Source organism: Thalia democratica, chromosome 1 (genome assembly GCF_965202585.1).
Source record: "Thalia democratica chromosome 1, ktThaDemo2.hap1.1, whole genome shotgun sequence".
In the NCBI taxonomy this organism is placed as follows: domain Eukaryota; kingdom Metazoa; phylum Chordata; class Thaliacea; order Salpida; family Salpidae; genus Thalia; species Thalia democratica.
Window position 1 is genome coordinate 46062497 of NC_139165.1, and position 15177 is coordinate 46077673.

The window sequence follows — 15177 nt, forward strand, 5'->3', positions numbered from 1 at the left end:
TGGGTTTGACTTTTTGAGTGGAAACCCTTAGAAAAATTTGTTTTTGGATATTTTTACTCCAACCGATGTTTTGGTCAAAAAATATTATTATTATGTTTTTTATATTCTTACTCTGCTGTGTTTTAAATGGTCGGTGTTTTTTTTTTAATTTCTAATATTTTAATAATATATACAAATATGCCCGATTGTAAATTTCGAAGACCCTCAATTTTCTAAAGGTCACTGAAGCAAAAAAATAGAATGAATACACTTAATTATGACTATTTTAAATGGTCCACACTTTTTTTTAAATCTAAACTGTTTTAATTTAAGACATGAAGCATGCACGTTTTGAAAAAATTATCATTATTTGAACATGAAATCCCTCATATTTCTCGTTTGTTCGGTTCGTTCGGTATCCAGAATTCTTTATTTCTTGAGTTCTAGCAACTCTGCCAAGGATGAACAAAAGTGCTCGTAAATAATTGAAACTCGTATCATCATTAAGTTATTTATCGATATAAAATATTAAGATAATTCGTTTAGCTGATTTAAGGAAGTCTTCTGTACTGTTGGTGTGTATGGTGTTGAAGTCAATTTTTGTGAAAACTTAATAGAATTTAGACTAATTAAACTAAAACTATTTATAAATAGATCCATATCAAATTATTTCATCAAAACAAAAAGTTTTCGTTTATTTGTTTGTCTACTACATTTAAAGCAAAAAAAGATCTTTGTTAAATGCTTAGATTTTGAAAAGCTTGGTTTTCAGAAAATGTACAATAAAAAAAAAAAAAAACAAAACATTAAAAAAAAATATATACATAGTTGCTGTTTTAATCAAAATACTTGATATCTTAGATAAAGTAGTAATTTTTTTTTGAATATAATCATTATACAAGTTGTTTAGAGCAGTAGAATGTAAACTCAAACACATGTAAAACCACTCGCATTTTCTAATAAAACAAATTGCTTTGATTTAAGTGGTTGCAAATTAAAAGAAGTTTTACTTTTTTAAAGAAATTAAGTGAAAAATAGCCTTAAAAAAGGCGCTAGACTTACAGAACTTCATTTTTAGTTACAATGCTTTAATTACAAAATTACATTCAAGTCCATTAGGATTCACAAAGTTTAACTATAGGTAAAGTTATTTCAAATCTATTTAGAAAATTAAATAGTTTTGAAGCTATAATTTATTTTTATCATTATAAAGTTCTAAAGTGTCTTTTATAAGTTTTTATTGAACTTTCTTTTTAATACAAACTGACATTAAGTTTTAAATTAATGAAGATTAATAAAAAAATGTTCTTTTTCAGATTTAATAGAATAATAACTAAAACTGTAACCGCACTGTACAGTTATTCTTTTATTGAAAAAATTAAGCTGAATAAACTATATATAAGTCTGTTAAGCTATTTATAATCTGTAAAAAGTGTGAAGTATACGAGGACAACTTTTGGTTAAAGATAAAGATTATGAAACTTTGTTGCCTAGTTATTTTTTGTTTAGTTATTTTCTAATTACAAACACAATACAACTTTTCAGATTTACTTTAATCAATTTTCGTAGTTCTTTTAATTTATGTTTTCAAACTTTTTAAAATTAATAAGATCTGCTTATAGTAATAAAGCTGTAATTTTTCGAAATAAAAGCTTCTACAAGTATTGTAAGCCTACTCCCGCTAAAAAGTGCTTCTTTTCCTAACTAAATATATTTTTATAAATAAATATACATACACTTAAAAAAACCATTTTGCTTTAATGATAATAATTTAGCTTACTGTAAATTTTTAGAAAACGTTATGTTTGTCAGGCATTATTTTTAAGCTAAAAAGTACAGTACACAACACAAATCATTTATTAGTCTGGCTTTTAAAAAATTGATAACTTAAATTCAGGATTTTTAGCACTTTATATGTGATGGTGCTGGATATAATAAACTAAGTTTGCTAGTTGCCTTGTTCTTAGAAGCTTGTATAATTATATACGACTATTGAAATAATAAAATAAAAAACTCTTATAAAAAAGTTTAGATGGTAACATCTCAATAAATAGTAAACATTTGGGAAAAAAATAAAAAGTGACCGTTTGTGTTTAAATCAGAGCTTCCAAGCAAGATATGGCTATTTTTAACCCCTTATTAACCCCTCCCACAAGATATCTCAAAAGAATTCCCTTAAATACACCTAAGACCTTTTTTTTTTTCTGTTCTTCATCTTCAACTCAAGAATATCTAGTGTATATTTCCAACTATGGCCCCTTTTCTACTCAGCCATCAGATTAAGACAAGTTCATTGCATTTAAAAAATGTGTTTTTTCAACATTTTTTGTTACAATTGTTTTCTTCTTAAAGCTAAACAGTTTTCATTTTTTTACTAGTTTTACTGCATAATTTCATTTTACAAGAATACTTGAATACGTAGCTTTTTAATTATAAAACGGTATTAGAAGTAAATTTTTAAATATAATAAGTTTTAGTGATACGTTAAATAGACGTTTAAAGCAGACTATTTTTTATGTTAGTAAACTAAAAGTGAAAACAACTAAATACTAACATATAAAAGTAAAACTAAGTTTTCAGCCAATAATCTAAAGCTTTCATGGACTCCAGCAAACAGTAGAACAATAATAACTTAATAAAAAGGTTCGTTACATTTTGTAATCCTTTAAAATCACAGAACTTCAAAACCACGGTATCTCTCTGTTGTAATTTATAACATTTACTGATAATTGTATAGGATTGTTATCTGTGAAAAGTACAAACACTATTGTTCGGCGCACCACAACAAACACTGCGGGGGTAATTTACGATAATTTGTGGGTTGTACGTTTGTTGTTTTGTTCTGTTTTCTTAGCTTAATTCGAAACTGGAGGTTATCTCTACAGTGGGTGAACTTGATAAGTTTACAGAAATTTTAATTTACTACCATCACATTAAATGTTTACACTCATTTCTTTGTAAACTATTTTTATAACTTCGGCTAAATTTATTAGCGGTAAAACTAAATTAAATTTGTTGTTGCAAATTATATAAGATCTTTGTTAACTTGTATAGTTTAGCTAATAAACACACTTAAAAAATCTCATAATTAACAAATATCAAACAAATGTAGTATTTTGTTATGTTTTTTTTTTGAGTTTGCATGCTTTCTAAAACTTTCTGACCAGTTCACTTGAACCACTTGCTGAATACTCAAGTGGTTTTGTAGTCTCTTAACTTTCACTAACTATGTGTCACGATATTTCATTAGTATTTTGCAACTTTTTATTCTTTTGGCTATTATTTTGCTGAAGTTTCTTAAACATCAGTTTCATCAGCATCGAACTTATATAAAAGCAACAAGTGTGTTTTTTACAAACATTTTAAACTCTTTGCCTTTTAGAAGTTAAACTTCAAAATTATATTTCAATAATAAAAATTTCAATGCTATGAACTTTGCAGCTTATGGCCCCAAGGGGGCCATATTTCTTACTTTCGTAAACCCTGGTCTAAATTATAAGATAACAATAAAATATTTGAAAAAAAAAAAAATTTATAACTGCTAAAAATAGTCGTATTTTAACATGTTATTTTTACCATAAATCAAAAAAAAAATTCTGAAAAAAAGGTGTCTATGTAGGTTTTAGTAAATAGATAAGAGAATTATAAAACAATTTAAAAAACGTTTATTAAACGATAAAGTTCACAATAACTAACAATTATCAGAATTTGATTTGTCGGAATTTGATTAGTCGTGCACCCGATATTTTTCGCGAGCCGTACGTTACCACATCCCTATATTAAAGAAAAGTTTTTTGAAGTTAAATAATACTACAGGAATGTTATAAGTAATTGTTTCTGGAACTGTTGTCTCATACTTTATTTGTTTGTTTTAATAGCTTTTTAGCATTTTAAAAAGACTGAGAACTATCTTGAATAACTTATATAAAACTTTTGTGTTTTTAGATACCAGTTAAAACTAGATATTTTGTAAAATTAAGTAACTAAATTTTAGTTTAATACTTATAAATTTAGACCGTTTAGGGACTGTTTTTGTAAAATTAACTTGTCAAAAAAGAGGTTTTATAAAACATTAAGTAATAGCATGTTCAAATTGTGAATATAAAAGCTGTTTAAGTATTAAAAGTAATACTATGAAACACAATAAATCCTCTATTTATGTTTTACAGGTTTTAGTGTTTTTGATCTAAATGTGTAGTCAAGTTCAAAACAGTTTGATTTATGCTAATTTGTAAAAATAAAACTAGCTTAACAATGTTAAAAAATTTTAATAATATTTAAACTAGTTTAGGTTTTCAACTAAAGTAAAGCTAATCCAGTTAAAACTAGACAAATTCCGATTTAAATGTTATTATTACAAACGACGTACTTTAAGTCACGACGTTTTTACGCAAGTCAAATTTTACGTGACGATTGTATTTTTGTTACAATAAAAACATACGTAAAAAATGTCTTATGATGTGTCATCTCTTCTTAAAATAAATAAAGTATGATAATATCACGTAGGTAAGTAAAACATTCAAGTAGTTATGAAAACCCTAAAATGTCAAAAAAAACAACACAGCTGAATGTTAAAAAAATAAATCAAACTTTATGTTAACAATCATTCAACTTGATACGAAGTGTTATAAGACGCAATTTTAACTTAGTTTGTTACTTGGTATACATGATGAATAAGTACTTTTACCATTTGCGGTTATTTTAAATGTCAGAGTAAAAATTTTGTAGCATGTTATACTCAATACAATGAAAAATCGTTTGATTTGTGTCCTTTGTACAAAATTTGATTTTATAAAATTTAAAAATGTATAATTTTGTTCACAAAGCTGTAACTTAAAAAATTCATAACATTGAAATCTTTGTTATATAAATAAAACTTGTAAGTTTGACCTCTAAAAGACAAAAAGTTTTAAACTATTGTAAAAATATACACTCATGGCTAAAATTTCATTGTCATTATAACAAATAAACACGAATTTAAAAAATAAATTGAGGATAATTAAAAATTACATTGTGTTTAAGAAACTGAAAGCAAAACAATAGCCAAAAGAATAAAAAATTGCAAAATACTATTGCAACATAATGACATAGTTAGTGAAAGTTAAGAGACTATAAAAACACTTGAGTATTCAGCAAGTGGGTCAAGTGGACTGGTCAGAACGTTTTAGAAAGCATGCAAACTCAAAAAAAACATCAACTTTTTTTTAATGTTTATCAATTAAAAAATTATGAAACATGTTTTTTATTTAATTATACAAGTTAACAAAGAGAAATATAATTTATAAAAACAAAATTAAATTAGTTTTACCGCTTATAAATTTTGCCGAAGTTATGAAAATAATTTACCAAAAAAATACTGTAAATGTATTATGTAATGGTAGTATATCAAAAAAAAAACAAGTTGACCCTTTGTAGATATAATCTCTATTTTTGAACTAAGCTTAGAAAACTGAAAAAACAACAAATGTATTTATTACCTACCGAAATAATAAATTACCCCCGCAGTGTTTGTTGTGGTGCACATAACAATAGTGTTTGTTTCTGTGCTTTTCACAGATTACGACTCCTTAAAATTATAAATGTTATTTTAATAGAGAGATACCGTGGTTTTGAAATTTTTTGGTTTTCTAAATGATTTTAAAAGGTAACAAGTCTTTCTAATTGGTTTTTAAATGTTCTACAACTTTCTGGTGTCCATGTCATTTTGAATAAATATTTTAAACAACACTTTATATAAATTTTAAAACACTAAATAAGCTAAGAAAACTCGCATACTCTTAGATGAAAGATTTAGATAATTTTCTAAAAACTTAATAAAACTCATAAGTTTAACATTCAAAGTAAACTTTTTACCTATTAGTAGGTTATTTTAAAACCTACTTTTTTTTTGAAAAATTATTCTGGTTTAGAACGACTGTTTAACTTGTCACTATAACTTATTGAATTTAGTTATTTACTTACTTTAAATTGTTTTTAAAGTTGAGAAGCTACGTTATCAAGTATGTTTGTAAAATAAAAATAGTAAGTAAATTAATACTATTTAGCTTAAATAAAATTTTTTGAAATAATGATTTTGTAATTTTTTTTTCTAGTAAATACATTGAGTTATAAGAAAATAACTATTGAAAATGTTGAATAAGCATATTTTAGAAATGCAATGAACTTTCCTTAATCTTTATCAAAAGGTATAGAATACACAAAATAATTCAAAATGGTGTCGATTAAAGTCTTTCCATAAACACAATGCTTAATATCACAGCTGGAATACATTATCGCTTATCAGTTTCCTTTCTAGTTATTCACGTAAAACTGTTTTTGTTGAAAGTTTGTTCACCTTTATGAATAAAATTACTATGTATTGTACAATTTTTAAATGCAATAAGTTGTAAAAAAGTACACTAAAAAGTATAAGTTCAATGAAATAGACACAAAAAAGAAAAAAAAAAGACATTAAGTCAGAAAGATTACCGGTAGTATACTCAGCTATAATATTTAATCTTACATTACTTTTTAACTTGTAAATTTTTGCCTTTAAACCGTTATACAGTTTATCAAATTAGCATAGTTTTAAAAATTATTGTTGTTAAAGAAAATAATTACATTAAAAAAAACCTATTGAAAAAGTTATAAATATTTCAAAGTTTAGAAAACTCGATACAGTTATTAGAAAAACAAGTAAAGATCCTTAAATGATGTTGTTAAGTATTTTATCTAACTTTTTTTGGCAAATAACCCGTAAACTTAAACTAAGTTTGATAATAATGTGAATGTAAAAAAACTTTATCGTTATATAATCTTTTGGCATCATTTATTTATAACTTTTTATGTGCAGTATTTTATTTGTTTCTGTTTTATGAATTTTAACTTATAAAACTACACTAAAGATGTAGTAACACATAAATTCAGCCTTAAAAATCAGCCTATAAAATGCAAACTTATATCATCGATCAAAATAAATTTTGAAGTTTGTTGCAACTTTGGTTAAGTTTCTTCTCGAAAGCAACTGAAGATCCATTGTCAAATACTTTTACGTTAAGAGAATGGTGCTCGTAATCAGCTATATAAAGGTCTTCTGTTGACTAAAACTTAAAAGTTAAAACTTGGTACTTTTATCAATTTATAATAAATTACACTAGAATATCAAGAACTGTGTACAAGAAACTAGGTTAAAGGTTGTACCTACTAAAAGTAAAAAAGTTTCAATGAAACTCTGTTACCTTTTTTATTTAACTAGACTAGATTTCTTATTTGACTTTTGTTATTCTTTATTCAAATAAAGCTTTTTGAAAATTCAATTAAGCATACAAAAATAGTTTTAAAGTTTGTTTATTTAATAAAAAGTAAACTTTATAAAGCAAAAATCAATTATGTTGAATAATGACATATCACATGCTCTTTAAAGAAGAACAAATGTTTAAACAACGCTTTTTGAGTAAAATAAATAGTTATTTAACACTTTACTTTCATTGTTGAAATGATATGGTTTTAGCAAGGTAAAGAAATAACTTAAAAGTTCATTTATTCTAAAAAACGTATCCTGCTTTATTAATGTTTGTCAAACTTTTGACAATAATACGAGTAAACAAAAGTATCGAATATGATTTATTACACGTTTAACTTTTATTTAAACTAACAACATTAAAAAGACTGTTGAAAAACAAATGCGGTATTTTAAAAAAATATTAAGTTAATTTAATAATATTGCTTTTAATTGTTTTTTAGTTTTAATATGTTTTTTATTGAAGTTAATTAAAAAAAGACATTCTAAATACGAGAACAATTGTCATAGTTTTTTAGTCTTTTTTCACTTATAAAAGGGAAATTTAAAGGCATTTTTGGCTTTAAAGCTATTTTTAACCTTAACTATCTTATTAAACTCTTACTTTATCTAATAGAACTGTTTTTTAAAAGCTTTGCTATTTACTCTAGAGGTTTCTCATTGATGATTAGACGAGCAATTTTATTTTATCAGAAATTATTAGGTAGTAACGTTTTACCTAATAGGAATCGTCAGTTGAAAATAAAGTTAAATTCAAAAAGTATATGGTTTAGAACAAAAATGTCTAATAAACGGTTATACTTTATTTATATATAAGTATAACAACAACTTAGGTAAGAGTTTAAAAAAATGAAAGTATTCAAAAAATATATTTCAAAGAAGTTTGAATATGTTTTGTTGCATATATTTTTAAGAATATAAGTACAGTGATTATTCATTTATCCGAACATGTTGTGAAAGATTTTTCTGTAAACATGTCCGGATAAATGCAAAAAATATTTTTTTTACAAAATAACCTAACGCTGTATATTAGGCAATGCGTAATAGATAATAAAAGCTTAGCTTCTCATTTTTTGCTTTAAACTTTTCCTCATTTTTCAAAATGTAGTACAAAGTTGACCTGCCTATGCTAAACTGCTCAAATTTAAAATACTTTGGCACACTGTTTTTTACCATTTTACAAACTTCTAGTTTTTTCAATGGTTAGTGCAACTTGTTTCTTTTTTTTGAAGTCTTTTCCATTTATAAAACCTGGTATGTTGAGTGTGTCAAACTTAGAATTTAATCAACGATCTAAAAAACTTTATAAGTTTTGATAAAAACTTTATAACATATTTTAAATAACACTGTTAAAGAAAATTAAAAAAACGACTTACTTTACATACAAAGGTTTTTGATAACTAAACTAGTAAAGAACAAAACTTGGTTTAGGCTTTAGTAGTATTATTACGTTATAATAAAGAACTAAGTTGGAGAATTTATAAAGTTACTCAAAGTTTCCTTACACCACGAAAGCTTAATTTATTTGTATTTGATATTGAAGTTTTTTTAATTTTGCCGAATTTTTGTCCAGAATAAGTGAGCGTCCGGATAAATGAAGTCCAGATAAATGAATAAGTACTGTACTTAATTTATATTTTAAGTTATCAGCCTTGCTTTTTAACTATATGTAAAAGTTATGAAAGTAATTTAAAACAAAGCTTCTAAATTTATCACCTCATTCAATGTTGATTAAGTTAAAAAGTAAGATTTTCTTACAAACGTAACCAAATCAAACAAGTGTCCAGATGTTGTTTACAGTTAATCGTAGCTCTAGTTCATTCAACTTGCTGTTCAAACAACCTTTACCACATAAAGGTAAAAAATTCAATGTATTAGAAGAACGCAGCACTTTGAAATATAATTTTATAATGACTTTTTTGGAGACTGTTTATTCTGGGATTATCAAAAAACACAATTAAACAAGACCAACTAATGTTGTGAACTTTTAAACAAATATTATGTTAAACTGTATTTGTTTTATCAATTGTAAATTCACACTTCAACGTTAAAACAAAAAGCTACAAAATTTGAGGGATATTGATTTACAATTAAAAATTTTAGTAATATTTCACTTCAAATGTTTTTATTAAGAAATAAATTGGATATGCACCTGTGTACTAAAAAGTGATGTGTAATTGTTAAAATGTATCTTTTTATAAGTTTTATGCATAATTACCTTTTTTTTTTTTGTGATTTTTCGTGTTTTTAAGTTTACGTAAAACTTCTATAGTTTTCTAATTATTTAGTTTTACAGAACGTTGGTTCAAAAAAGGTTATAGATTTATATTTTAGAGAAAGTTTAACATTGCAAGTAAAATAAAATTCTATAAAAGTCAGTACATATATGGAATCTATAGAAGTCTAAACTTAAAAGTTTTAAACTTAAACCATGATTAATTAAAACTAATGAAAAAAAACAAAAAAATTACGTTTTTAACTTGTTAAAAGATACTTTAACTAGATAAAAAAAAAACAAAAAAAAAACGCAAATATTACCTAAGATTTATCTAAAAAATTAAGAGTAAAGCTATTATCAAATAGTAATATGTTTACTTTGTTTTATAAAGTTTCTAATGTTTTTATATTTTGAAAAATATTAGTCAAAAAATTTATTGATTCATGAGTAGAGCTTATGTTTACAAACTATATTAAAACACATAACAAAAAGTTTATAACACTGTTGTTATTAAGTTTATTTAACAAAACAAAGGCTCAAAAACACTTTTGTCCAAGGACCTGGATGCACGAGAAGAACTCTCGGTCATCGAGCGCAAACCCAAAAAATAAACTAAGCCTTAATGTCTCCATAAATGTTTATTTTGATTCTCAGATGTTTATTTTAACTGATGATCTCATTAATCTTGTTTATTGAGTGAAACATTGTTTTATAAATAAATTCGTTGATTTATAAATTTGTAACTTTCTCCTTGGGTACAAGTTGAGAAATTTGAGTGTTACTCTTAAAACAAACTAAAGTTAGAGAAAAAATTGTCTATATTAAATTCGGTTAACCAAGAAAAAACAAACTTCGATCGTTTAACTAATTTTCAAAATTTACTTTTGAATTCCTTCAAATAGGTTTTTTTTATAAAGTTTCTAAAGTTATATATAAGATTTTATTGTTTGTTTTTTCTGTTAAGTTTCTCATGTTAATGTTTCTAAACATTTTTGATCTAACTTAATATTTGTTTGCTTACAATTTGTTTTACCTGTTATTCCACCGTGTTTAACACAAATATGAATGAGAAGCAAATATTAAACATGTAATATTACTTAATAAGTGCATCATACCTTACTTGTTTATGTTGCAAGAATGAGTTAGACTTGAAGTACTTGAAGTATGTCAAAAAGTAGCATTAGTTTTTTCAAAATATAACTAAAAAATAAATCTAATAACTTTTTTCATTTGGTCACTAAAAGATAAAGTCCAAAGTAGTAATTTTTTATAAAACTTAAATGATTTTTATATGTCAAACTACATTGTTATATATTCTTTTAGGCCATCTTACAACATTTAACACTGATATAGAAGCATAAAACTATTGAGCTCTAGTAAATTGAATAAAATTGCAAATTACAAGTTTAATATCAAACGAGGCCGGTTCCAGTAGCATAGTATATTTCTTTTTGTATTGAAACTAAGAGGATTTAAGAGGATTTACCCCTTGAACAGTTAAGACTTATTAATATATGATATAACATACTTTAAAAAGTTTAGTTTAAAAGTTGTTGGAATTAAAAAGTATATTTTAGTTTCTCTTTAGTGTAAAATGTTTAATGTATAAGTAATAAAAATACAGTTCGAAATTAAATAAAGTATAAATCTAAATACATTTGAAGTTAGAAATTAGTAAACTTGGGCATGAAATAATTTGAAAATACTAACAAATAAAAACATAATACGACAAATTTTGTAATACCAAACAAAGTTTTTATTATTTACAAACAAAAATAATTTAATGAAAGAAAAGCTTTCATACTTTTAAATAATTGGTTCTGTTCGTGAGCTTTTTTGAAATAAAAGTTGTTTTAATCTAAGCTTTATTATATGCGTTTTAATTTATAAACCAAATTCGCTATATACTTGTTTTAAAAAACATGTCTTAGATTGGTTCTAACAGTTATTAGTTGTTATATACTTTTTTCCGGCATTTAGTTGTTTAATTAATAGTGTTTTTTTACTAAGTATATGATTTACTGTAAAATTTAGTAACAAAATACTTTTTGAGATAGTAGTTATGAAAGACTTATTTGAAGTACGAAACGGAGATAAGTTTTTTGACGAGAACAAGAAACAGTACGTATTAGGTTTTCAAAAGTTGTTTTCTCTGAGCATTTCAAGTGACATGTGACAGTATTACATCAAGTGTCGTTGTTATTGTCAAGTTAGAGTTTGTGGTTTCGTAGTAATGTGATGCTTACAAAAGTAATAAAAACACAAAATCTTGCTTGCCATGATGTTTGTAGGTCCGTAATTTTGATTATATATATAATTGTGATATTTTGCGAAACATTGATAATACATAATATTTCTTATAAATTAAATAAAGCAAATAAAGGGTTTTAAATTAATTACAGACTCGTAAAATTTTGGAAGGATTTTAAACTATTTGTTATATGAACCTACTTAGTGATTAGTAAATATATAGTTTTAATTTTTTTGCGGCAGTCAGGCTTTAGATTTATTTTTTCAGTTAGTTTTCAACGCCCAAATATATTTAATAATTCATAATACATACTAAATTACTCAGTAGTGAGTTTTGTCAACCAAAACTTGTCTTTGCGTTTTAAGTTTAAATAACTTTCAAAAAGAAATAAGTACCAACCCTTTTATAAACCTACAACCTATTTTGCGTTTACTCCCTTATGTAATATTTTTGAGTACCATTTAGGTATTTAACTTTTACTAAGTATATTAAACTGTGTTTTAATTTCTAGTATAATTTAAACTAACAATTTCTATTATAGTTCAGCTGCATTGTTCTTTATTTTTATACAAAAAACTTCACGTACTTTACTATACGAATAGCAAAAAAAAACTTAAGTCTTTGGTTTGTGATTTAAATTTCAGAATACTTTACTCTAGTTGGCTAAAATTTCTAGGAGTAGAACTAAGTCTTTTACCATTAAAACGACTTTATTGTTTGTATAGTTATTTAACGATTACTTCAAAGAACAGTTTGTTTGTTTAAGAAATGAATCAAAACTTAAGCTATGTACAAGTGTATTTTTGTTATATAACTAAAAAAACTGTAATAGTATTGATAATTATTTATATAAGTACACTTGTATTATTTAATTAAAGTAATTAATTATAGATAGCTTTAGAAGTTAAATTTTGTGATGTTTCAATATATTTTAGTTATAATCATTTAAAATAGATTTTCGATATGTTAGTAGTTTAGTTAAGATATTTTTTTTAAACAAAAAAATTAAACCGTTTAATCTTAATTACAACAGATTTGATTAAAAAAAATTTGCTTAGAACTTTTTATTTGTAATCATTTTTTGTTGAAAAAGTTCAGGAAATGTTTAGAAGAAAAAAAGCTGTATAGCTTGTAAAACAATTTGCTGCTTGTCAGGTCCAGAAGCTAAATCTAAATTAAACTAATAAAATATGTTCACAAAACAATAAAGAATAAAGATTCTGTTATTGTTTTTTTCTTTGTTTTATTACAGTATTTATAGAAATGATTGAAAGATGCAGTGAAAAGCTACAAAATTAAAAAAGTTATATAAAGTAAGTCATATAAGTAATAGTGTAATGATAATGTATATAACAAACTGTTTTATGAATATAATTAATACTTTTAATTTAAAAGAAAAAAAAAACTTGGTAAAAATCTTATGTAAATCCAAAATTTTTTTTACATCACGCCCTATCGACTTCTTTAATTTGTAAAAGCATTTCCTATATTGCATTAAAAATTTGCTGAGCCTAAAACAGTGACCAATACTAAAATTTTAAGTAAATTTTCCTGAATAAGAAAAAACACAAGAAGTATCGAAAATTGAAATATTCTTTGAAACTTTTTCATTCAAAACATCGTCGCAAGAAAAAATGCCAATGGTTATATCGTTATTGTGTCTATTGTTGTCCTCTGCTCTGCTTTTGTTCATCATTCTCTTTTGGAACGACCTTGATCGGTACATGGCTGCTGTTTCGCCAAACTCTGCCGTTGTTGTTATTGTCTTCTCGTCGAAGTGAACCTGAAAAGAATAACAATAATTAAATATGTATAACCTAAAATTGAGTTTCAATGCAACTTTTTATTTTAAGATGTTTTGATCTCGAAAAAGAAAACAAACATACTTTTCTTTTTGTTTTAGAAGAGGGAATAAACTTTTTATTTTTTCTCTGCTTGTGACATACTAGAATACCGTTCAATTTTTCACTTTTGCATTTAGGAGGCGAAACTTTTTTGTCGTCTGTAGTTGTCTTCAGTTTGCACAAAATATTGCTGAACTCGCTCGATGCACGCGGCATGAACTTGGGCGAAGAACTCAAATCAGAAGTATCACTTTCATACGAATCACATCTTTTGTATGAAGCAGCCTGTGTTTATAAAAAACAAGTATGATAAATGCACTGTTTTAGTTTTTACTAAAGTTTCTTAAAAACAAAAGTTATCTTGTTTAGCATTAACTTTCTTGATAAAAAGTATGTAAGTTTAAATTTTATAAATAATACATTACCTGTCTATCTGTGATCGGAATACATCTGTTTAAAAAATGATTTTCGTTTCGATTCTTCTCCATTACAACACACCGTTCAATCATATTATTAAGAAAATTACTTTATAAAATATTAAACTTCCACTGGAGTAGTACTTATGCTTTAAATCCAAACTCTTATCTCAACTTATATTTACAGCACTCATAGAAAAAGGGAAACGAGAGAAAAGAACAGTATAGCGACATCGTGTGGCCAACATTAAGTAAGAATTAACCAAAAAGGGGGTTAGTGCTTCTCAAAGGCAACTCCCACAAAGTAAAACCACCGTGTTGAAACTTTTGTTAAGTTGCTAGTTAAGCTCAGCCTTTAATTAAAATCCGGTTTATAAATAACAAATCCGTTCAAATCAAAATAATTTTTTTCTCATACTTGAAAAGTTTTATAAAGAAAACTTTAACAAACTTCACAAATATTAATTGTTAGTAGGGGTTTCAGTTTAATTTAAGTTTCTAAAGACTTTTCAAGAAATTAGTTTTGTTGGTTAAAAGTCAATTATAAAACCCAGTTGAACATCACTTTTAAATACTTAACTTTGTTTTTAGCTTTTAACAACAAAATAATGTTATGTTTATTGAACGACAAAAAAGTGCTCAAAATGTTTGATTCTAGGACCTGGTGTACGTCAAAACCTTTTGGTTATCAAGTCGCACACCACGGACACCTTTTAACTTCTTGTCCAGAACTAAGTTTTCATTTAAATGATTTTTTTTGTGCTTACTTAAGTTAAAACAAACATTTTATCCAATACAGTGTTTTTCGGAATTTTTGATAGCTTTTTAATAATAAATTATATTTTAATCTTGATAGATGATTATAAAAAACTTATCGCAATTATTTTGTAGCTCAATGACCTATCTAAAGGTCTTTCTACACATCAGAATTTTTGAGTATATGTTTTCTTTATTTATTAAACTTGATTTCTAACAAAATTTACTTTTTTTTTCATGAGTACAAGTAATTTTATATTGTAAAGAAAAAAAAATAAAAATATTCATTTTACGTTAAAACTTTCAATTTTATTTAAATACTGAAATATTTTTTAACTTAATTTTAAACTATCTTAATTTTTAATTTATTTTTAACAATTAAAAGATTATTTCAGAACAACATACTTCTTACTATTGATATTTTTTCTTACAGA

General features: G+C 24.9%; 1 protein-coding gene across 1 annotated transcript; it reads right to left on the reverse strand.

Moving 5' to 3' along the window:
• Nucleotides 1–13023: 13023 nt before the first annotated feature.
• Nucleotides 13024–14134, reverse strand: LOC145848124 (uncharacterized). Its single transcript, XM_082953824.1, has 3 exons — nt 13997–14134; nt 13614–13856; nt 13024–13510 (listed from the first exon to the last, which is right to left on the reverse strand). The coding sequence occupies exons 1-3, from the start codon at nt 14078–14080 to the stop codon at nt 13265–13267; spliced, it is 573 nt and encodes a 190-aa protein (XP_082809950.1). The 5' UTR covers nt 14081–14134; the 3' UTR covers nt 13024–13264.
• Between the last annotated feature and the right edge of the window lie 1043 nt (nt 14135–15177).